Source organism: Hibiscus syriacus, unplaced genomic scaffold (assembly GCF_006381635.1).
Source record: "Hibiscus syriacus cultivar Baekdansim isolate YM2019G1 unplaced genomic scaffold, ASM638163v2 tig00110482_pilon, whole genome shotgun sequence".
In the NCBI taxonomy this organism is placed as follows: Eukaryota; Viridiplantae; Streptophyta; class Magnoliopsida; order Malvales; family Malvaceae; genus Hibiscus; species Hibiscus syriacus.
Window position 1 is genome coordinate 1,387,434 of NW_024062758.1, and position 26,492 is coordinate 1,413,925.

Sequence of the window (26,492 nt, forward strand, 5' to 3'; positions counted from 1 at the left end):
AGTAAAATACACATCCACACATAAATGTCTAAAATAAATTAGTAAATATTACAAACCAAAATAAATATAAAACATTTAAGGGGCTAAAATAATAGAAACAGAAACTTAGGGGGCTAAACAGCAAAAAACAGAAAGTTAATGGACCAAAATAGCACTAACCGAAATTTAAAGGACTAAATATAAAATAAAAATAATTTAGAGCCCATATCACAAACATTAACAGTCAAATACTAGAAGTGAAAATAACCCAAAAGTAAAGCTTATGACTAAATTGAAATTTCACAGAAACATGGAGGATCAAAAGTAATTAAATAAAATGTCAGACAGTGACCAAAATAGAACATTTGCAAATATGATGGTTGAATTCAAACATCCACAAAATATCACAACACAAGAACTTAGGACTAGAATGAAACTATTACAAACATAATGTCCAAAAGTCAAATATTCACAAAAATGACATAACATACATTAATAGGACTAAATAAAGTATTTTAAAAAATGGGATGGCCAAATTCGAATATCAAAGAAACATACATGAAATATTAAATCAGTGGCTAAGATGTAACATTTATAAATATTGAAACCAGAACCAAATATAAACCAAAAAATGTTATAATACCTAGGATAGTGACTAAAATGAACCTAAAAGAAAATTTAAGCCTAAATCAAATATTAATCCCAATCGAACCCACAAGCCAACATAAAGGACCGAAATGAAAAGGATGCAAAACAGATGATCAAAATCATAAACCTCATCGAAAATAAAAACTAAGAACAAGATGGACTAAAATAGAAGGCAACCCAGTTTAAAGACTAAAACATAAATGTTAATAAATTCCATTAATATACATACAATGATCAAAATAAAATTAATCACAAATCAATAAACCTGAATAGGCATAAAACCAAACTAACATTACAGAAAATTTAAGGACTGAAATAAACATTTCACAAATTCCAGGCTTGATATATAAAAATTGTCATAAACATCAACACATATGTTAGGACGAAAATATAACAAGAAATAAAAAGGAGACTCAAATAGGAAAACTGAAACCTAAAAGACTAAATAGGAATTAAACCATACACAAGCCAATGGCTACAATAATATTCACAAATATAGTGACCAATGTCAAATATTAACAAAAATAACTTAACAAATAATAAAAGGACTAAAATATAAATAAGGAAACATCAGAATCTGAAATCAAATAAATGAAACTTCATTTAATGGCTAAATAATACGGTTACAAAGCATCAGGGACCAAAAGAGTAGTTTACCCCTTAATATGAAAACACGGAAACCTCTAAACGGCGTCGTTTTTGAAACTGGGATATAATCCCATTTTAGGGTTATTAACCGAACCCTAAATCATTTTCACCCCTCTCTCAGCCTCCTTTCCTTTCCCTTTCTCTACTCTCCTTTCTCCCTCGCCGCAACAACCAAACAGAGGCTCCCCGGCCACCGTATCGGTGGCCATGGGGAGCAAACCGACCCCTAAAGACCCTCAATCCTCTTTCTTCCTCATTTCCTTTGAAAACCCAACCCTTCACCCCAAAAAAAAACCGAGAACCCCTTTTAATCTAAACCTAGATTCAAGAAAAAAAACGTTTTACCTTCGATTCAGGGTTTTTTAAGCTCTGGTGAGGTTGATAAGGGATAGATCTACAAGGGTAAGACTTTTTTTCTTCTCTCTATGTTATTTTCTTTTTTTTCGAATGCTCTCTCTTTTTTTTTTTACCCGAATGACCCCCCCCCCCATTTTCTCTGATATCTGCTTGATTTATGGTCGATTTTGCTTCGTTTGGTGAGATGATGATGATGCTAGCGTAGGGGTAAGGGTCTCTGATCTTGGTAGGGACAAATTTCCCGATTTATCGGGATTTAGGTATTTTTTAATTTAGGGTTTTGATTCTAGTTGATGGATTGACAAATTGACTGATTTGTTTTACTGTGTGGCCTTTGTTGATGGCACCGGCGTCTCGGGAGTGCTCCACGGTGGCTCGACGCGGCTGAGATGGAAGGAAAAAACGGCGGCGGCGGTTGGCCATTGGATGATATTTTAGGGTTTCACCCTAAGCTCTGAGTGATCTGGACCGTTGGATGGGTCCAGATCCAACGGCCAGAAATGAGGCGGCTGGACCATTGAGATGAAACCCTAGCTGGATTGTCAAGTGGGCCTGGGATTGGTATTGGGCCTGAACCGGGTCTGCTCCAGCTTGTTGGGTATGCTGTTGGGCTTAGGGATTAGGCCTGCAAAAATTTGTAAATGTAAATTAAATAATAATAATAATAATAATAATAACGATAATAATATACAAAAAAAGACCCGGACAAAAACGGGTGTCTACAGATGTTATTGTTGAGAAGCACTGCATATGAGATGTACTTCACTAATTTATCGAAATAAAAAAAAACATGTCCCATTATTTATTTATTTATTGAAATAAAAATTAAAAAAGTGACAGTAATCTCTTCTCCAAGCCCCCACAAGGCAATTTTCAATAACTTATCTATATTCTTTTCGGAAATTATCGCCTCAAATCAAGTCCCAACCATATACCGTGATCTCCAAAATTAAATCTAAATAATTCATTAAATTAATAGAATATGTAGATATCATTTAATTCAATGATTATATACATACTATGTGCACGCATTATCTGTGAAAAACTCTTTTGTAGGGGTAAACGTGTCTGCTGGTGAAGTACCCTAAAAGGAGAAGAAAACGAAACCAAAATTGTTCATATCCAATATGCTCATGTGATCCATTGGCTCTTTTATACTGTTTAATATTGCAAGATTTTCACTTAAAATTAGCCAAGGAATTATAATTTTTTTTCTTTTATTAAGTTAAGGTGATTATATGTTCTAAATACTTTTAACTATTTGAAAATGAAAGTTCAGTCATCCTGCTACAATTACTAATGCTCGAATCCGAGGCCTTTAAGAATAACAAACATTATTTTAACTAACGAGGTAATTTAATTCAGGCATAATAATACACTTTTAATTAAACATTTTTTTAAAGAAATATTTTAATTTAATGCATGAAAAAAAAAGCTTCACCTTCACAACTTACAACTGCATTAAACGTGAAAACAATTCTTTATATATTATCTTAATTAGCGTTGATTATTAGACCCTGATTTTAGCAGTAAAGAAGAATTTTTTATATAAGATTATTGAATTGTATGATTAAAAGTTTTTTTTTTTGCTGATAAACGGAGATGAGTACGTTTATAGTAAAGAATTTACTGATAATATAAAAGGTTATACAGGAAGAGTGTACTAAATATAAAGTGGCTTCAAGGGATGGTCAGCAGCAGGGTTGATGGAGAACACCCCGTTCCAGATGTCAGAGAAAGCTCTAACAATGATCCCATGGTAATAAGGCGAATTAAGCTTCAAGAAACAGTTGAGAAGCTCCTTCAAATCATCTTTCGAACATATCTCCTTCTCCAATATCATTTGCAACATTGAGTACCTGAAATCCAAGTAAGGGTCATCCGACTCTTTCTCCACCGCCAGGCTCTCCCCTCCCACACGCCCAAACCCTCGAACCGTCGCCCTCAAACACTTGGTTTCCTTGTCCATGCCAATGTCCCGTCCGAGCTCTGACGAGGAAGGAGGAGATGGACGAGAACGTGGTTTGGGGTCCAAAAAACTGGAGAGCTTCAATTTCTTGCAGCCTAAGCTGACTGAAACCGTGTTGAGGATCAGCTTCTTTTTGTTGAGTGGCATTCTTTAGATAAGCACAAGTTATTCAGAGAAAAGAAAGATAGGGGAGTGAAGGAACTAAATGAGCAAGCTATCTGTAATTATAAATCCTGCATGTCACCGAGGGCTCTTTTTCATTAGTATTATTATTTATACAAGTATTAATCAGTATCTAATTCAAGTAAATATGAATACAAAGATAAAATCTTTAAAATATATGAAAAGGAATTAAAGAAAACATTCAACATATTTATAATAATCACCTACCAATATTCACTACTCGGTTAAAAGCTTTGTCCCATATTAAAGGTTTAGGACAGCAATTTAGTTCTCGTATATTTAAATTTCAAATAGATAGGTAAAATTGTAAAAGGGTAAAGTTAAATATTAATTTATCGTACTGTATAAAAGGCCAAAATTTGATTAAATAATTTAATTCTTACCATATTTTAAAAAAAATCACGCTAAAGCAAACTATTAGTGGAAGCACCTCTACCTTATAACTAGGGAAGGCATCTCAACATTTTGAAAAAGTTCACATCTATGAAGAACACAACAAGGAGAGACATCTTTACATTATAATTAATGGACACATTTCAATGTAGAAAATTCACGATGGAAAACACAACAAGTATAAACATTTCCACATTATAATTAGTAGATGTATCTGAACTCTTTAGTGAAAGTTTATGATAAAGGACACAACGAATGGAAGTATCTCTACATTGTATATAACATATAGGCATTACAAGAAATTGCATTTTCAGTGACATTAAGAATGGTCACTAAAAGTATCAAATTCGGTCACCAAATATCATAGGGATAAAATTTTTGAGTCGTCACTTCCCGTCACTATTATATTAGTGACGATTTATTGAATTTTTTCACAATTAATTTTATTTTTTGTGACAACATTTTTGACATAAAAAGATTAATAACAATGACAAAATTTTAGACATTAATGTTATTCGTATTAGTGACAAATATTTTATCACAATTACATAATTAAATTGATTAATTAATATAATTATTATTAAATCAATTATAGTAGATATATTCTAATTTTTAGTTGTATTCATCTAGTTATTCGTTAACGTAGATAATGTCATGTGTCTCGACATGTTTATCTTTTGTGCAACCACTAGTATCTGATTTATCAATCGACTAACCGAACTATGTACTACATAGGCGAGGGTGACCCCCAATCCAATTTGATTAAAGGATCTAGTGTCTCACTCACTAGATGTCAGTTTGGCAAAGTTTTTGAAAAGTGACTTTTAAAAATACGGTAGAAAACAACTTTTAAAAGTGTTGTTTAGAAGCACAATTTAAAATTTAAATGTTTAGGATTATTATTAAAAAGTGAGTTTGAAAAGATAAAATATGTATTATAGACATTATGTTGTAAATTAAAAATATAGAATTTAAATTATATTTACACTTATTAATATTATAATATATAAAATATATCACTTAAAGTATAATAAAAATATAAAAATATTTTAAGATAATTTATTAGTAATATTTTTAAACTATAACATTTTTAAAGGTGTTAATATTAAATCATTAAAATAAAATATAAATACATAATTGAGTGGAGTCCATGCATTAATAAGGTTAAAATTATAATTTGCTCTCAAACGCAAAGTTGAAAATGAAAAAGTCATAAATTCTTGTTTTTGCGGTTGGTTTGAAACCATCATTTCCACCACATTTTTTTCATTTTTAATCGTTTGGTATTGCTTTTGCGTTCAAAACGAGCTTTTTAACTAAAAGTGTGTTTGAAAATACACGCCAAACGAGGCCTAGATCAACTAGTTGTTGATGATTCAATATGTTATTCTTTAATAAATTAATATAACACATTGTTTTCGAGAAGATCGAACCTGAGACCTTCATATTAAAAGTGCAATGCTTAACCGCAATGCTAAAAAAATATTTATTTTGAAAAAATATATTTAGGTTAAACTATTTTTGGATTAATTTTATTTATTTTATGAAAATATATTAATTATAATATTAATTATCATTATAATAATTAAATTAAATTTTCTATAATTTATCATATAAAATATGTTTATGGAAGAAAAATATTAAAATAATTAGTTTGGTTTTAAAAAATAAACATATAAATATTAAGATTTAAACATAAAATAATACCAAGTGTCTTTAAATTATATTTAATAAAATAAAAAAAATAATATTTGACAATGTATTAACCCCTTATGGTATATTAAAAAATAAAGTACTAATACACTACAACAAAACTGATATGTAGCGGCGTTTTTAGCGGCGTTTGGAGAGAAAATGCCACAAAAGTTAAACATATAGCAGCGTTTACAATCGTAGCGCCACAAATTGATACTTTAGCGGCGTTTGTTGTAAAAACACTGTAATAAATTTGACATTTAGCGGCGTTTTTACAAAAAAACGCCGCAATAGGGTGGTTTATTGCGGCGTTTGTTAAAAAATGCAGCAATAGAGTGGTAAATTAGCGGCGTTTATACCACAAACGCCGTAATAATTTAACATATAGTGGCGTTTTAGCTAAAACGCCGCAATAGATTGGTAAATTAGCGGCGTTTATACCATAAAAGCCATAATAGATTACACATATAGTGGCATTTATTCTTAAAATGCCGTAATAGTGATAATAAATAGTGGCATTTTTAAATAAACGCCGCAATAGTGTTAATCAATAGTGGCGCTTTTAGAAAAACGTTACAATAGTTTTAATCAATAGTGGCGTTTTTTTTGTATAAACGCCATAAAATGTTAAATATTTAGTCCTCTTTTTCTCCTACCCGAACCCTAAAATCAATTAAACTCTTCTTCCCTCAAAGCTTCTTCTCTGGAACAACAATAGCTCTCAAACGATTCCTACCGACATCGTCGTTTGTATGTCCCGGCAACCAAATCGGGCCTCTCACCGACGAACTATAACACAACTGCACGGTTTAATCCCTCTTATCATTAATGATCTTTTTCATTTTTTTGGTCTTCTGAAAATGGGGAAAACCCAAAAAGCTAATGTATTTAAGAAAAAAAGAGCAGGTGTTGCCTTGAGTAAGAGAAATTATCGTCGACGGAATGTCTAAGTGGCGTATTTGCTCTGATGATGGATCAAATTATCGTTGGGAGGATATCGGTCCGGTCTCGCTGTCGAAACTGGATAATGACCCAAAAGGAACTCCTATTGCTCCATACCCTTCCATGGCCGATCTCCTTCTTGAAGGTAATAATCTATGCATCTTTCAGTCGCTATAATTTGTTTTTTTACGCTCAATCAAACTTCATAGATTGTATGCATATAGGATCTTCGAAGCTTATTAAGAATGATGATAGAGGAATGGATAAATACCCGATGTTTAGAACTGGATTTGGTAACTCTGTGGCGTTGAAAGAATCTTCAATTGCAAAAGCAATATCTATCCTCAATGAAAATGAAGTTGCCTCTACTGTTACTCCAAGTAAACATTTATGTCATCTATTTAAATTTATTTTAATTTTTATTTAGTTCGCAAGCCACCTACAATCAAGTTTCATACTATAGGTGAAAGGTCGTTATCTGTTTCAAGTGAAGCACTAAAGCGTGCAAGGACTCTTCTTGGTGAACCGGAGGTAGGAGATTTATTTGGTGAAATGGATGAAGAGTTTCTCCATTTAGAGTTTACACGGAGGAAAAACTTAACGATACGTCGTCAAACAAGGAAAACAGCTTTCCTACGTCCTTTCCCCACGAATGAGCACAACTAAATTCTACTGAACAATATGGTGAAGACTGTTTATGCATAACTTTAATGTTTCTAACTTGTAATGTATTATGTTGCTAAGTATTTTTATGCATAACTTATGTCTTAATTAAAATGTATGGTTGTTGTTAATATGTAAAATCAACTAATGTTTCTCCATATAATGTTTATACATATATCAGTCAATTTAGTTTATGTACATTAGAAATGAAATATGTAAAATCAACCAATATTATCTAAATAAAAGGTAATTAGCGGCGTTTGTATCCAGAAATGCCGCTATAGGTACGTACTTTAGTGGCGTTTTTATACAAACGTCGCTATAGAATCGTACATTAGTGGCGTTTTTATACAAACGCCGTTATATACTAGTACTTTAGTGGCGTTTCTATACAAACGCCGCTATATACTCATACTTTAGTGGTGTTTTGAATCTAAACGATGCTATAAACTCGTACTTTAGTGGCGTTTTGAATGAAAATGCCGCTAAATAATCGTACTTTAGCAGTGTTTTTATATAAACGCCGCTATAGACTTATACTTTAGTGGCGTTTTTATACAAACGCTGCTATAGACTCGTACCCTTAGTGGCATTTTTAAGATAAACACCACAATAGATATAATATTTTGCGGCGTTTTTAAAAACGCCGCTATAGGCTAGGGTAGTAACGACTCAGTAGAATTGTCAATTAGCGACGTTTGGTTTACAAACGCCGCAAAGTATTATGAAAACCCCAAAATCAAATTTCTTGCCCGAGCACTAATTTCTTTCTCACCATCGTTCAGCCAAGCGTTCTGGATCCCCTTTCAGTGTCATTTCAGCAACTCCGCCTTGCCCTCCATCATCGGTTCATTTTCTTTCTTCCGTAGCCACAAGCAGGCAGAGACCCAGAGCCACCCAAACCAATGCCATTACATTTACGCCAGGTACTCTCTAAATCTCTTCTTTGCACTGAAATAAAAATGGGTATTGATTTACCATCTTATGTTTAGGATTTCTCATGCTTTTATGTAATGAAATTTTGAGTTTAAACATACAATGTTTGGTTCTCCGTTACGGACGTATGATCCCCATTTATTGTTTTAAATATATGTTTGAGTATAAACATTTTGACCGATTATTTTTGGAGATAAATGAATGGACAGTCGATTGTTTGAGCGATTTTAATTTGTTTCATGATGTCGTTTGGTAGTCAGGAAAGAAATATGTCCATTTTGAGGGTCGATGCTAGGAAATTAGAATTGATTGGACTGTGTTGCATTTAGAATTTTATTTTTCTTAAGTAGAACACTATTTAAATGTTATTATTATTTGAAACATTCATCGATTCCACGAAATAACTCGATGCAAGCCGAGCCAACCACGTATAACAGTGCACTCATTGTCGGCCTCCTTTCGAGTTTGGTCACCACATCTTCTGCAGTTAGGTCCTTCACTTGAGAAGTAGTCAGAGAATGTAATCGTTATCACATATTTTTTTTGTGTACTATATTGGTATACCTTGGTTTTCCTCCAAACTTTAGCGTTTAGGTAGTTCATTTTACAGGGCTAACATAAGAAAATTGTGTTGTTTCATCATGTTGTTTCCTACGTTCAGAACTTGAAGATTAGTGCGAAGCACTTTTTGTGTTGCATTTGAAAATTGTGATTTGATCCATCAAGATACACAAGCTCAACAGCACTCATATTAGCTAAGCAATTTGGAATTGGACTGCTTAAATTGTTATGCGATGCATCGGAAACGTAAAGCTGACTCAAATTGTAAATAGGTGTAGGTAAAGAGGCTTTAGAAGAAGTTAAACTCTGGTTGGGTAAAAGTTGATCATTTATCCTCTAATATATGATATGTTAGCTTTGTTGTAGCAAGTATGATAAATAATAGTGATATTTAATTTTCATTTCAACATAGTTCAAATTTTAAATGAGTTAACTGAGAGTTAGGGAAAGATCAATAACGGTTGTGTAGGTTTGTAAATTCGATTGAGAAAGTATTAATAGGAAAAATAATTTATAGGATTGGATCAAGGATTTGAATATTATTGCACTAGAATTCAAACATTATTTATATGTTTCTTCATAGTTTTCTTCAATTTAGTATTTTAAGAACAAAATATAGATTGTCTTGTTTATAGCTTTTGCATTTGAATATACTTCATGGTAGGGACTGTGTATATAATCTTAAGACAACATTTAGCTGTTTTGATTTGATATTTAAGATAACAACAAACAATAGCCTGGATTACGACTAGAAATGGTCATGAAATATTCTTATTATGTTTGTGTTTATGGTAATGGCACATAATAATAAGCCTAAAATTTCTAATTGTGATTTACTAGAATACTTGAGCTTACTTGAACCTTAATTTACATTCAACTAACGCCTTAGTTGACATAGTATTTCCCATTAGTTTTTCATATACAAGGGTATGAGCAAAAATATTAATATTGCATTAATACAACAAGAGAGCAACCTTTTAATAGTCCAACTCAGTTTAGTTTACAATAGTCTGTGTAAAAATCATAAAACTACAACCACCATGTTTTTCTAATAAATCTCACTTCTAATAGTTGTACTTTATAGATCATATACCTCATACTAGGGTTGAAAATGCTAATTTTTTTAATTCTAATACCAATAGATAAGTGCACCTACAACAACTAGAATCACAATTATTTATTGTGACACTCAAATTTTATTTCTTGTTTACCATAAGAAACTTCCATTGCTCTTACTCACCTTCCGATGAGGAAAAATAATAAGGTTTAGCATTTTTGTTTACCAAACAAAATTGTTGTTAAGTGTGTTGAAGGATTCTAGTATGCAAGGAATTCTGTATTTTTTTTATATATGTATTTTGTTCTTCGTATTTCTTGTTTTTCCCAATATTCTATATCGAATCAGTTGAGTAACCTACAAGCTTTTTTGCAGATAACGGGTGGACTTCCCCTTGTCAAGCTCATACTTGTTGAGACGTTCAAAGTCAATAAAGTCATAGATAAAAGTGCACTGCATCCAAAGTCTGAAGTTCAGGTATTGTTATGCATCCAAAGTTAACATGAAGTTCACTTTTTAGCTTACTGATTTCATCAAAGTAATCTCTTGTTATGATAATGTCACCAACATAAACGGTAAGGATAACATTGTTACCTTTTGATGAAACCTTCTAGAACAATGTGTGATCTAATAGCACTGACTGTATCCGTAGTTAATTACACCTTTGTTAGACCTTTCAAACCATGTACGACAAGACTGATTTAGGTTATACAATGACTTATGTTTTAGGTAAATTCCATTTGATCGGATAACTCTACAAACTATGACTTATGTGTTAGTGTTAAAGATCGAAGACTTTATGGTTTAAAGTCACATGATTATCACATACTAATGCAAGAATTACTACCAGTAGCTGTTCGTGGTTGCATGTCAAGTAAGGTGACGTCTTGTATCATTGAACTTTCTAATATAATGAAAGCCATATGTGGGAAAGTTCTAATGGTTGAAGAACTTGATAAACTACAAGATCGAGTCGCATTGACTTTATGCAACTTGGAGAAGATATTTCCACCTTCATTCTTCACAATTATGGTGCATTTGCGAATTCATCTTCCTCACGAAGCAAGAGTTGGTGGTCCAGTTTTCTATCGATGGATGTACCTTATAGATAGGTGTTATTTGAATATCACGTTTCAAATTACTACTGATTATACCTCTCACTCAAATGTATTTACGTAGTATGTTATTTTGTGTATAGGTTCTTGGGCAAGTTGAAGTTTTATTGTCGTAATAAGCGTTATCCGGAAAGATCAATTGCTGAAGGGTATTTGGCAGATGAATGTATGACATTTTGCTCTAGATATTTGGAAGATGTTGAAACAAGATAGAATATACCAAATCGAAATGATGTGTTAAGTACTAATGACTTACCTCAACATTATTTCTTTGGAAGTTATGGTCAACCATTAGGAAAAGTTGAAATTGCACACTTAGATGACACGTCTTGGGTACAACCACACCGATATGTTCTTTTCCATCACGATTCAACAGATCCCTTTCGCACGTAAGTCTTTCGGACCCAATCCTAATGAAATCTCTTTATCTTTTATATTTATCAATTTTTAACGACATAATATTCTTTATAGTGAGTTTAAAGAAGTATTGAGATCTCGAGCACGCTCCCGAAGATTAAATCAGCGAGAGCTACATAAGTTATTCACAGAAACTTTTCATGAATGGTTAGGCCAGACGGTAAGCAACTAAATCTTACGGAACACTTATAAATTATATACGTCTTGTTTTTTATATCGACGTTAATGCAAATTAATTCACCATTCATGTGTAATAGGTTTGGAGAGGGAGAGAAGTTAGTGAAGAAGTTAAATTGCTTTCTCAAGGTCTGAATAGAATAGTTAAAAGATATAATGCCTTCCTCATTAATGGGTTCAGGTTCCACACGAAATCTCATGAAAGATTAAGAAGGACAAAAAATTGTGGAGTCGTAGTTACTTCGTCAACTACAAGTTATGCTACTGTAAGGGACAATAATCCGCAGGAGAGAGAGGTCGGTTATTATGGAAATATTACGGACATTATTGAGTTAGATTATTATGGAAAACGAAAGGTTATGTTGTTTCGGTGTGACTGGGTTGATGTAAACAGATGTATAAAAAGAGATAAATTCGGGTTTACAATGGTGAATTTCTCTCGATTAATTCACACGGGTCAACGTTTGATGGATGAACCATATGTATTTTCTTCTCAAGTGAAACAAGTATTTTATTGTCACGATCCAATGGATGACGTTTGGTATGTTGTGCTTCGAAATACTCCCAGAGACTTGATAGACATCGGGGAAGGAAGTAGAGATGACATTGAAACAAGATCAGAAAGTTTACCTATACTACCACAAAACTTAGATGAAACTATCAGTAATACAACACAATTTCAATGGGTTTGGGAGGATGTTGATGAAGATATTTATGACAACTGACATTATATAAAACTTTTTTACGATTTTATATCTTCATTTATTTATTTATAATGTTATAACCTTTAACATGTTATCTTTCAATATATTCATTAATTAATTCATTTTTTATTACTCATGTTTGTTTATTATAGATATCATGCCAAGGAGAAAAATAAATAATTTGCGGGTTGTTCGAGCTTCTGAAGACCATGAAGAAAGAAATAACGAGGAATCGAATGCACCTGAGTCTTCCGAAGTTCTGGAAACTATTAAAGAAGACGTAGAAATTCAAAGTATTCTTCGAAACATTATTTACTACTTTGTTCATTTTCAAAACTAGCATTTAATAATTTCTTATATAGCTAAAAATGATGGAACGCGCAAGACTCGAGGACGTACAACTTTGAAGGAATTATACCAACTTCCTCCTAGGTATCGTGTCAAAGTTTCAAGAAACGATGACGGTCAACCTATTGGCCCAGAATCACGCCTTCTAGCAGGTTACTTAGGCATAGTTGGACGTAATGCGAATCTATTACCGATCAATTACGAGTCATGGCGCGAAATGCCTAATAATAACAAAAATCAAGCGTTGGATTTTGTTAAGGTAATAATGTCATTATAATACATACTCTATAGAAATTCAATACTAATTTATACTTACGGTGCACACTTATATGTTGTATAGGAGAATTTTTTTTTAAAGGTCTATGACGATTATGTGAAGCAAACGTTAGGGAAGAGATGGAGGGATCACAAGAGCTCCTTAAAGAAAAAATACTTCAAGAATGATCTCAGCCTTGAAGAGAAGTTGCAAACAGTCCCACCAAGAATGCTCAGGTACTAATGGGAATATGCAGTCAGATTTTGGAGTTCACAAAAAGGACAGGTATGATGCTTTTTTCAGAAATAATTGTAATGAATTGTAAATCATCATTAAAACTGGTTGTTTGACATTGTAGACCCGAGAGTATATTGGTGTTGCTAGCAGGAAACAACAAAAGTTTACGCACACGGCTGGATCGAAGAGTTTTGCTTGTATAGCTCATGAGGAAGTATTATAGATTATTGAAATAGTTTTTTTGTATTCCATGTACATATTAACTCATAGTAATTATATTATGGTACATTGTAGGAAAATACATTCGGTTCTAAAGTTGGTCGAATCCAACTCTTCGACATGACACATACGAAGGATGGCACTCCTATGACTGCCGACGCTGCAGAAATTATGATACGTTTTTTGGGTAGATGTTTTAAATTTACCTGACTTTATTTATATTTGTACCATGAAATTTTTTATTTTAATTAATTATTCACCTTATTAGGAAAAATTGAGGGAGAAAAAGGCGGAGTATCATGTTACTGCTTCGAGTCAAGGTATTGTTAATGATGATGACATTGAAAACCAAGCTATTAATGACGTTTTGGGTCCTGAAAGATATGATCGGGTACGCTGTCAAGGATCATTCGTTACTCCCACCAAATATTTTGGATCCAGTTCATCACTGTACATGTCATCACAGTACATGTCATCACAGTCTCAATCTTCCCACCAAGAAGTTTGTCGTTTAAAAGAAAAGTTGGCTGAGATGGATCAACAAATGGCTAACTTGAAAGCGGAAAATGAAGCAAGGGAAGCAGAGAGAGCAGCAACAGAAGCAACCAGAGCAGCAGCGGAAGCAGAGAAAGAAGCAGCGGCAGCACAGAGAGAAGCAGCATATCAGCAGAGATGTGAAGAATTTGAAAAACGACTCAATGATATGATGTTGATGATTCAAAAAACGCAACCTATGAATTCATCATCGTAGTCTCATTTATGTTATGAGCATTCAACTGAACCTTCTGTAACTGAACTTATATTACGTTAATGAAAACTTTTATTTATTATATTGGATTTGATGTTGTTTCTTATGAATATAGAGTTTGAAATTATTATTGTTTTGTTTGTTGGATAATGGAACAGGTTGAAAAAATAGTTTTGGGGTAATCAAGCATAATTTTTAGGATTGTTAAATTCTGTGTTATTTAGCGGCGTTTGTAAAAAAACCCCGCAATATACCATACATTTAGTGGCGTTTTTATCTTAGAAACGCCGCTATATACAGACCTTTACCGGCATTTTTAACAGAAACATCGCAAAACATCAACACCTACTGCAGCGTTTTAACAAAAAACGCCGCTAAACATCATAACATATTGCGGCGTTTGCCTGAGAAACGCTGCTAAATATTAACACCTATTGCGGCGTTTTTATGACAAACGCCGCTAAATATCAACACCTTTTGCGGCGTTTTTATATAAAAAAAATGCCACTAAATATCAACACCTATTGCGGCGTTTGTTGAAAAAAGACGCTAAATATCAACACCTATTGCGGCGTTTTTATAACAAACACCACTAAATATCAACACCTATTGCGACGTTTTTCACACAAACGCCGTAAACTTTAGCGGTGCTATTTTCAACGGCGATTTTTGCGGCGTTTGTCTTAACGCCGCTAAAGGTAAAAAATGCAGCAAAAAACCTGTTTTGCTGTAGTGATAATTGATTGATGTTACCAATATTCACATATATCTTAATAAAGATCATAAATTAAATAAAGAAACTAATCAATTTTAAAAAAAAAATCATAATTGAAGATTAAATGATACCGCCAAAGTTTATATTGACCAAATAGAAATATGACACAATTATTCACTTTAATATTGACAAAAATAGTCGTCGTCACAAATCACCACCAAAGATTAGTGAGAAAATATTTTTGTCACAATTATAAATAACAATAGTGACTACTTAATATATTGTCACTATTACAATTTCTCCATGCAAAAAATAAGTTGGCGCCAATTCGAGCATATTACTAGTGACTAATTAGTAATGACAACTTGATTTTTGTCATAATAAAACCATTGTTTTGAAAACCGGACCGGATCGGCCGGTTCAACCGGGAACCGTTGCCTAGTCTAGTTCAAACTAAACCGGTTGAACCGCTACTAGTGAACCGGCCAGAACTGTTGAACCGTTCGAACCGGACCAGCTGAAAACCGGAAAAAACCGTCAATTTTTTTTTAAATTAAACCAAACGACGTCGTTTGTTAAACGAGCCAAGTCGAACTCGATTATTGCTGAGCTCGACTCAAACTTTAAAAGTAAGCTCAACTCGACTCAAACTCACGAACTAAAAATTATCAAGTTCAACTCAAACTCGAAATATAATATTGAAACTTGAACTCGAAAAGGCTTGAACTAAAAAAAAAATTAGAAGCTCGATTGAAGCCTAAAATTCGAGCTTGATTGAAGTGAAAGAATAGTTCACTCTATACTCAGCAAAAGGCTCCATGATTTTGAATGTCAAATTACCTCTATTATTTATAGAAGTTAGTTTGGATGCTCTTCTATGTTTCTTAGCCATGTGGGATTATTTTGTTCTCATATTTTTACTCTTTAGACTTTTGGGATGTTCTTCTATGTTTCTTAGCCATGTGAGATTGTTTTTTTAAAAAAAAAATTAAACCAAACAATATCATTTTGTTATGATTTTTTAGCCCCAAATTTATTTTTTAATTATAGTTATATAATTATATTTATTATTTAATATGTTTTACCTTAAATATTATGTTGTAGTTAATTTGAATCATTTTGTTTCACTTGATTTTATGGTTTTTAACTCATATATGTTATGACTTGCTTTGAATATGACTTGTGATATACAAAATTATTTTTTATTAAATATTTTTGGTATTTTTATTTAATTTTTTAAATAATTATGAAGTCGTCCAGTTCTTCCGACCGGTTCGACCGGTTGAACCAGTGAACCGATAACATGACCGGTTCGCTAACCGATCCAGTTCTGAAAATCATGAATAAAACACTATTAGTGAACAGTTAATTGTGATGTACTTTAAAATTGTCACCATTATTACCTAAAAAGTGACTTAAGAAAAACAAATCACAATTACTTATTTTAAAAATGAAAAATAATTTTTGACACAAATAACATTCTTTTTATGAGGAAATTCTTTAAGTCAAAATTAAATTGTCACTAAAGATCTTATTTCTCTTGTAGTGAGGTGTCTCAAAGCTTTGGAGAAAATTTATTGTTGATAACACTACAAGTGAAGGTATCTCTATATTGTAATTAGAGGAGATATATCAATACTTTGAAGAGAGAAAAAAATCATGATCGATAATACTGCAAGCGGAAGCATGTTCACATTGTGATTAGCAGATGCAACTCAATGCTTTGAAGAAGATCTATAATGGAGAATATTATGAGCGAAGGCATCTCTACATTGTGATTAATAGAAACATCTCAACATTTTATAGATATTTTGACGTCGAATCTTAAAAAGGTCATATCGTGAAAGAGATTGAAGGTAATTTACTCGTGTATCTATATATCCCAAGACATTTGCTCTTAAGATACTTAGAAATATACATAGCCATTTTTTTATAAAAAGGGATAGCTATATCTTCATTGATATATGTTTAAAGAGATTTTGTTCCTTTATTGATGAAGTATACACCATAATATATTAGTAAATATTTATGCTCATATTTTATATAAAATTTATTAATAATATATTATTTTTCAAGTCTTTGCGGAGATTAGGATGCACATTAATGGAGAAATTTCAAAATGGAAGTAAATATTAACTAGAGATAATCAAATTTTATGAATTTTTTGTTGAAGATTGGAAGTGTCTAGCTCATCATATCAATATTGATGAACAATATAGTAACCAATTGTTTGTGACGATTCACTTCAATTGATTTAGATAAAAAAATCATATGTGGAGAGTGAAAAATATTAAGCTTTGTATCATGATGGTTCTCAGGAGAAAAGAGAAGGAATTACAGAAGCAAATGCAAGTGCAAATGAGGTTGAGCTCATCATATCAATATATATATATAATGCAAATGCAAGTGTAGAAGAGGTTACTGAATAGACAAAATCTGATAATATTTTAGAGGATTCACATGCAGCATTATTGCAGAATCATATATTCTCAAATCAAGCAAAGGGATTATTGATCCACCGGATATCAAAGGTTCAAGGGGCCAAATAAATACAAATCTAATACCAATCAACCATTTTTAGCTCATCAGTACACCACCATTAATCTTGTGAATCTTCCGCCTATTTTGGTTCTTTATTAATTTATTTGTTATTGTTCTGCTTGTATAATTAGTAATATTATCCGTGGATATGGTCTAACTTCTGCTGCATGCAGCGACCTTGCTTTTTAACAGCTCATCTCATTTCTTAGAGCCACCATGTGCAGACAAAGCTTTTATTAAACTCCAAACTTGGGCTTGGTTAATTAATTAACATAGTCATCTTTAAGAGAATATTTGGTAAGTTCAAGATTTTACAATCATTTCTTTATCTTATACCTGAGAAAGGCATTTATAAATTTAGAACTTAATTGATTCATACAATCATCCTTCAATAGTGATATATAAAAAGTCTGAATTCAAATCTCGATAACTACAGTACTTCTGTTATCCCAAACTACAACATTCATTATGCCAAAAAAAAACATAATTTATATAAAATTTAATCGAATTAATTCATACAATCATCCTTAAAATGATGACATAGAGTAGGTCTAAGTCATATGATGTATCTACCAACTTCTCCTTACCCCAAACTACCGCCTCCTTTATACCCAATAAAAATAAAATAAAACAACGCTTTAAATCTCATAAATTTTGTTCTTCGCACCATGGTTAAGAAAAGCAAAACCTATCCTCTACGGACTGCCTAGCAGTAAGGATAATAGAAACTGTGGTACCAAACTCTTGATCTTATCTCAGTATACCCATACATATTCATCTTAGATTTCGTTTATCATTGCTATCGGCACACCTGCATTGAGATGATGAAGTTCGATGAATCATGTGGCTGAAAAATCACTGCATTGCTAAGTGGCTATAATCTTGATGATATAGATGGATACAATACAATCCGCACATACACCACTGACGTCATACATATCAATTCTCAACAAGTGAAGACTCAGCCTTAAATGTTCAATGATATTCAAAATAAAAAGTTTCATTTAATATTATCAAAATAAAACATTTTTTTAGAAGTCATTTTCTATAGATCAAACTAAACCTTGTCATCATTTATTGTCATCTCGATGCACCAATTCTACACACATCTACACTTGGTATAGCTGCTAACAAAGCAACTCAAGATCAACCAAGGGGTATTCATTGGTATATAATCAGGATTTGATGGGCAGTGTCAACCATGTGATCCCGGTATAGTCCCATAGCATGTATTGTCTTCAACATTCATCCAACGGACTAACCCGAAATCCCAACATGCAACGCTTATATTTGTGTAACTAATCCATGTAAATTAAAGATTGGATGGCGAGGGTTAGGGCCTCGGGGTACTGATATCAGCCATTCCAAAATTAGCATCAAACGTATCTACCCCACTCCATTCAACACCTGCAATTCTTGGAGTTAAGGATTACAAGTTCAAATATTGAGCCTGTGAATGCATATTGGATTGCAAAAGAAAAGAGATTGTGCAAGTTCTTTTTTCAAAGCCTTTTAGAGTCAAGCGTATTGAAGAGCTATAAAATTCGTAGAAGGATACAGTCCGTCTTCCACATATCCGTAATGCTGACATCAGCATCTGAAAGAAGCCAATAATCTGCATCGTTCTGAAAACAAGAAATGAAAAGTGATATGTCAATTTCAACTCTTTGCCAAAAGAAATGTACATATTTAACCATAAAAAATGGAGCAGTGTGTTTTCTCGGGGGTTTTTTTTCCAATTTCGGTGCTTGATGAAATCCTAGGCAGAAAGGGAAATTGATCTTAGACCTCAAAGAGGAGCAACAACCCAGGACCAAATGAATTTTGAATCCAAACCTAAAATTATAAATATCTTTTCCATTAACATCAGTTCATGCATCCATTCTCCATACAGCTGGCTACAGAAATAAATGGTCAAAAGAAGTGCACTTACATCAGTATCAGAAGGAACAATTTTCATCATTCCCCCAACAGGCTGTGAAGCATTAACATCAGAGCACATTTGATGAGCTTGAACTGCCTGTGGTTCAGTTTCCTTTCTGGTGCCATCCACATTAACCAAATCAACTCGGTTTTCATTAGAGCCTGAGCTTGAAGCGAGTGAGAGACTTGCAGGTGGCTCAACACCATTAACCTCTTCAAACTTCTCAAATTGGCTGATGAAAAACAACAATTTGTAAAGAAAGACAAATGAGAAGGATGTCAAAACAAGAACCTTTGCCGATCATCAATTAGATTTCATTTTGAAAGAAAGATGGTTCATAAACATGAACCGATAAATAGCTTAGCTTACAAAAGGGAACAATACCTGACTAGGTAAACATCAATGGAACCCATTGTGCTTCTAAGGATCATCCTGTATCTCCTTTGTGGGAAGTCAACAGCCTGGTATACGGAGAAGCAATGCAATAATACATTCAAAACATTAAAGAAGAAAATGGTCCTAACTCATTAGAATTCTCTAGCCACCAGCTTACTTCATCAGGATCAGGTACTTCCAGAGTAGTTCCGTGTGGAGCTTTAATTGCTATCAGGGTTTCATTCTGCCAAAAGCAACATGGAAAATTTAGCCATAGTGAAATCAAGATGTTTTGGACATCAGTATCAAGTGCAGAAAATTATTGTGAAGGAATAAATTTAATGAAACATGGAATAAACAGACCTGAAAACAAGGTAAACCCTTGATGTCTTCTTCAGTCACAAAAAGCCACCTGAAAAGAAGAATTAAAGATGGGTAAATGTATTGCTGTTTGCAAGGAATTGTAATTAGCAACAATTAATTTGATCCCAGTGCAAACCACAGGGAACAATATGCTTACCTCTGGTTGTTCTCGTTCTCACTCAAATCCCTCAATCTTTCCTGCTTTTCTCTGCAATATTTTATAACCATCAGAAATCCTAAACAGATTTAAGACAGTAAGAATGACTACTATTACAATAGAATAATCAATGTATAACCTTATTTGATCATCTAATGTGCGCTCTTTCATGGTAAGGTTTTCAATTTCTGCCTGCATACAAAATAGAAACTAATATCATATATAGGAAATAAAAAACACAATTTGGTCAACCAGAGCAGATGAAGCATTCTCTTGAAACTCATAAACCAAAATAAAGAAACAGAGAAACACACTTAAACAAAATGACAAGAAAAATTGTTGCCTGGGGATGTCAAGTTAAAAACAAAACCAATATTACTTCCACATACCTGTAATACAGATAGATCAATATCTGCTTCCCCAAGCCTTGAATCATCAACACCCCTAGTAAATTTGATTTAATTCTCAAATCAGTCCCATGTTCGTTGAAGGTTAACCAGAATGACAAACCAAATTAAGACAACAAATTCTTGAAAACTTGTAACATCGTTAATAATTACTTCCAACGTATTTTGTTTTTCAGCTTCTTTTCAATAAGACCAATGCCTTCCAAAACATTTGTTATGTCATATATCCTCCTCTTTTGCACCTGTTAAGAGGGTGGATACATAAAAATTAAATAAATGAACAAATAAAAGAGCCATTTCAGTAATATGACAAAACATTGAATGGTACATAAGTTATTAAGTTCAGATAAATGTATCAATACCTCCAATGTTTTTGCAGCCTGATTTAAGTCGAGGATACCATCTTCAGCATGTTTTATGAGATTGACGATTTTTTTTGTCAAGAAACCTAAAATTTTCAATCACATTTCACCATGTATAAAAGCTTTAGGCATTGCAAAATAGCCCATATATTTTTTAAAACACACACACACATTATTGAGGTTACCTAAAGAACTGTCATAGCGGCAGCTTCCAGCAGGAGTAAGAAGAGATGGAGAACCTGTCCATGCCATACATAATGTCAGAGCTTTTTGTCTCCTATTATATCTGTCTTTCTTAGCACATTACCGATTATTAGACTACCCATAATGATAATACAGTAATCAAAATCATATATACATCTTGGGACTGAAACATAAGTTTCCTTTATGGACTAGGCTCATCGCAAACAATCAAATGGTAAGATAACAAAATGGATGAAAGGGAAAATTTTCTCACAGGCATTTGCTAGGGGTGTTTGTGGAGTAGACTTATTGGCCTTTGATCTATTATTTATCCTTCCTCCTTTGGCGGATACGGGTGTCCGGAATGGACTATTGGATATGCTGGTAACTCCTGGACTATTTGTCCATTGGCCGGACTCAACTTCCTTGTTCTCCACTGTGCGCTTTCTTTTTAATGGCTGAGAGAAACTGGCAGTGTTTCAGAGTTTTGCCAATGAAAGGAGAATTACAAGTTTATCTTGGAAGCTATGTATGGCTATATTTACACAAAAAGCAAATAAATATATAAAACGGAGCCAAGAAAAATAAAAGAGCCTAAGTCTAACAAATGCAAATATAATTTGGCCATCAGCTTAATCTTAAGTGCTAACCATAAAAACCTTCAGAATCACATTACTACTTTATTCAAAACATTTTTGCAAAGGCCAAAATTCACAGAGATCAGTGTCAAGAAATAATCATGTAAAAAAATAGTGATCCACTTGTACGTAGGTTTTGGAGACAATAACGACTGTAATTTGAGGAAGGGAGGTCATAAAAATGTCTACTTAATCATTTATCAAACAGCCATTAAAGTTGCAACATCCAAAGATTTACATACTTCAAGCTTTTTTCACATAGGGAATGTCACCTAATATTCTGCTTTTAACCCAACAATGAAGCACAAGTATCAGCTTCATCCCTGAGTGTAGTAGGTTTATTACATAAAACTAATATAATCACAAACCAAAACCTGATAGCTAGATATTGGGTCTTCAGCATGTCGGCCAAAACTTATAGTGCTAAAAATAGTTTCTAAGGACATTATAGTGTATAAACCATCAAGCATGGGTCATTCGAAGATGCCTGCTTTTCAATTTAGTTCAATAAAAGAGCACTTTACTCAACATCTCAACTCGATGCATTTTATATTATCAAATACATCACCAAAAACATAAATGCACTGCGAACAGTTCATGTATTAAAATCCAAGCGTAACAATTTCACAGCAGCGTCAGATAATGATAATGATAATTTCAATTCCACTAAGTAAACAAGGCACCGTAGTCCATGATAAGTTCTTTTTGAGAAAAGATGTTGAAAAAACAAATCCACAAGGTTACGTACATATTATTGTACTCAAAAAGTTGCAATCAAGCAAAATCTAACAATAGGAGAGTATAAACAATACATAAAAATACATATGTTGACAGTTGACTCACTACATCATAATCACCATTTTTAAGGAAAATGTGAAATATATTCAGTGAAAATCACAAAAACTCACTGTAGATCTCACGATAATTGCTTCAACATCTTGATCGGCGATGATTCCACAAGTATTATTAGCTGCGGTTAGATTGTTGTTATTGTTATTAGAGGAAAATCTATGATACTCATTGGGATGAACAAATGGTGGCTTCATCGAGGCAAAAGCCAGGTGGCGACGTATTGGCGGAACAACAGGATGAGCCGACGGAGCTGGTGCAGGGACGGCAGCAGTAGAAGGAGGAGGATGCGGCTGCGTGGGACGAGCAGAGGCTCGAGCAACAGCGTACATTGAGATTTAGAGTTTGGAGGAAGAAAGAGGGAATCGCAGAGAGGGGAAAGTAGAAATTCAGCTGGAGAAGATAGATTGTGAGGGTTAGAAAGAATTTGACGGGAAGGGATGAAGAGGGAAAGGGTTAAAGCCTTAAAGGAGGGAAATGGAATGAGAATACAAAGGTTTTTTTTTTCTAATTTATATAATGCATTGCTTTTAATGTTTCCATAAATTTAGATTTTGTTAAACAGAGAGAAAATATTAAATTTATAATATAAAACTACTAATATATTAATAAAAATTAGGCTTCAAAGTAAATAATATTGTTTATTAATTAAATATATTAAATTTTAGATCTTATTCTTATGATTTTAATCTACTAATATAATATTTTATAATTTATTGTTGATAAATTTATATATAAGTTAAAGGCAATACCATTTGATTATCTTCTTTAACAAAGAAAAAATATTGTTTATATCAAATATATTTTAAAAACAAATTTGACTTAATATTTTTTGTACTGATTAAGAACAAAATTTAATAAGAGTTATTACATGTATAAAAACTTTTAATGTCAGAGATATTCTTTTATCAAAAATTGAAAATTTTTAATGGTTTATCGAAACCTCTATAAATTAATAATTAATTAATTATGCTACAACCACGTAATTTTACTAATTTAAAGATGTATTGATTAATTGATAAATTATAATTTATTAATTGAAAGAATTTTTTTCTAATTCAACAAACATATATTTTCATTCAGGAATAAAATAGGTAACTAACTTAATGATGTTTATGTAGAATGTGACTAATTAAATATAGTACATACATCTAATGGATGTCAATCACCTATTGGATTACCCAGATGAAAATGATATATGGTCATAGATTTAAAGTTTAGAAGAAATTGTAGCAAGTGTTATTAAAAAATCCTACTAAAGATGATTCAGTGCATTTGCAACCAATTAATCGAAAGGAAACACTGATAGCGTTAACAGCTCTTCACAATTTTTTGTTGCGGTGTGAGAACGCAATACCAGAATATTTGGATGCAATAAGAAAAGTTAAAGGTGAAATACAAGTAGATCTAGATTTTATGAGGAAGAAAATAACAATAGAATCATATTTTACTAAGTTGTCATAGTTATACTTGTAATTTTATAGAATTATTATATTATAATATTGAAGGGATAATAAATCTATATAAAGATCTTCCGAAAAATTATTATTTTATTAATTTATCGAAATTAATAATTTAGACCTTGAACTCAAGTCAAGACCAAGAAATTTTTTTATTTTATAGAGATTATTAATTTATCAACTATCAAATATTAATTTATAGCGGTTTTACTGTAATTAAGATTTATCGGGGAGTGACCTATTATCAAGAAGAGTTATCACATAATTAGGCCTAACTAGAAGTGTTAAACTGGAAGTTATTAATCATATAAGTATTTATAGTCCTTTTAAGGTTCAAAACCTCATTTTAGGGCTGTAAAGTCATTTTAAGAATATTGGGCAATTCTTAGGGTAATTGTCCTAAAAACAAACCCAAATCTCATGAAATAGGGTAATTATCTCCTAAGCTCCTCAACTATGTATTACACTGCAAACCCCCTTTTTACATCTTATTGGACCCATTTCACATTCAACTAAACTCAACTTTTAGTCCAACAAACCTAAGATGTTTATTATTTGAGTCCATCATCAACATATGAATGTGCCTTGAAGTTTAGGTCGTTATAGATTTATTCATCTTTCTTAAAGAATGACAAATATATAAGTATCCTTAAATAAACGATTAAAATATATTTTTAAGTGTATGTACTCCTTGTATACTTAAAATTTAATTCCCGTACTTTTATTTCTTGAAAATTAGTCTTTCTATTTTTCTATTGGCATAATGACGAAATTAACTCTCAACATTTGAACAATTTGTTACTTTGTTCTCTATTTTTTGAGCATTTTAATCTCAAACATTTTATTTTTTCCTTAAAATAGTTATTGTTCGATAAAAATCGTTAGTTAACTAACAGTCAACACATGTTGTTGGCTTGTTATTTCTACATTGCTTAATTACATGTTATGTCACCAAAATGATGATGTAATCACATAATCCATAATGATAATGTGACATGTATCATGTCATTAAAGTGATACCATGTCATATGACACATCAACAACATAAAGTAAAACGTTAAAAATTAAAATACTAAAAAATATGAACTAAAATAACCAATTGAATAAACGTTGATAGTTAATTTTATTAATATACCTTTTTATATAAGAAGACAAATTTAATTGTGACTACTATTAATATTGTTAAATTCATTGATTTCATTTTGATATATATATATATATATATATATAACAAAAAATGATTTAATAATATTAAGGTTTAATACATTTTTTAGTGTCTAAATTATATCTCAAAATATGACTTGGTATCTATTTTTTTTACTAACAATAAGTGTCTAATGTTTTTTCTGTTACACTTTTATGTTCCTGTTTTTTTATTTTTAAATTTTTAATAATAAAAATAGTATTTTCTAGAAAAAGAAAAAAAATCAACCCCAAATCGTCTCTCTCCCTCCCATCCCCCAACTCCGACGGCGTAGGGTGAGAAACTCAACAGTGGTGGTCATGTAAAGTACGAACGACTATAGCCATCAAAATCGTCGGAAAACAGCAACAAAAAATCTAGAAATTTGACGATCCTTCGTGACTTTTTCACAATAATCGATGCAATTTCACGGTGGATGGAGGACTGTGTTTTGGTCGTAGCAACGAGACAGTTTTGATGGTGTCAACAATGACGTCTACGGATGAAAGTGGTTGATTGACGACAAAAGATCTAAAATTTGAGAATTTTTTAGTTTTTTAGTTATAATATTAAATTTTTTAAAATAAAATATTTTTTAAAAATTTATATGCATGATATATGTCAAATAACAGTCAACTTTAACGATCGTTATGATCCAATCATCTAAAAGTATAACATTTAAAACGTTAGACATTTATTATTAACAAAAAAAAAAAGTTCTTTAAACGTCAAATCATATTTTGAAAATATAATTAATGTCGTAATTTGGCCTATGCAGGAGGGCACCTGCCCCAGGACCCAAACTAAAAAAAATTAATATTTTTATTATAATATTATTGATTTTAAACAGTTCAGGTGGCCTAAAACCAAATTTTTTTTATTAAAATATAATTTATGTTTAACAGACGAGGCCCACACTCAAAATAAAAAAAAATGTATTATAATATAATATAAATAATGTTTTATTAAAGGAAACATTACCAATAATCATTATCTTAGCTTTCCTATACACTTTTTGGTGTAATCAATAAATGTTCAACAGTCGAGGCTCCATTTTTAATTAGTTCCGGACTACTAAAATTT

At 32.1% G+C, this 26,492-nt stretch overlaps 2 protein-coding genes across 2 annotated transcripts; both read right to left on the minus strand.

Moving 5' to 3' along the window:
- Positions 1 to 3,294: 3,294 nt before the first annotated feature.
- LOC120128893 (transcription repressor OFP6-like) lies at positions 3,295 to 3,760 on the minus strand. Its single transcript, XM_039146501.1, has one exon. The coding sequence runs from the start codon at positions 3,746 to 3,748 to the stop codon at positions 3,296 to 3,298; it is 453 nt and encodes a 150-aa protein (XP_039002432.1). The 5' UTR covers positions 3,749 to 3,760; the 3' UTR covers position 3,295.
- Positions 3,761 to 18,664: 14,904 nt separating this feature from the next.
- On the minus strand, positions 18,665 to 23,232 carry LOC120128769 (transcription factor E2FA-like). The gene is made up of 14 exons (XM_039146402.1): positions 22,826 to 23,232; positions 21,554 to 21,737; positions 21,282 to 21,335; positions 21,097 to 21,182; positions 20,888 to 20,976; positions 20,717 to 20,771; positions 20,467 to 20,519; positions 20,328 to 20,378; positions 20,171 to 20,219; positions 19,986 to 20,051; positions 19,817 to 19,893; positions 19,442 to 19,664; positions 19,067 to 19,133; positions 18,665 to 18,915 (listed from the first exon to the last, which is right to left on the minus strand). The coding sequence occupies exons 1-14, from the start codon at positions 23,096 to 23,098 to the stop codon at positions 18,842 to 18,844; spliced, it is 1,401 nt and encodes a 466-aa protein (XP_039002333.1). The 5' UTR covers positions 23,099 to 23,232; the 3' UTR covers positions 18,665 to 18,841.
- Between the last annotated feature and the right edge of the window lie 3,260 nt (positions 23,233 to 26,492).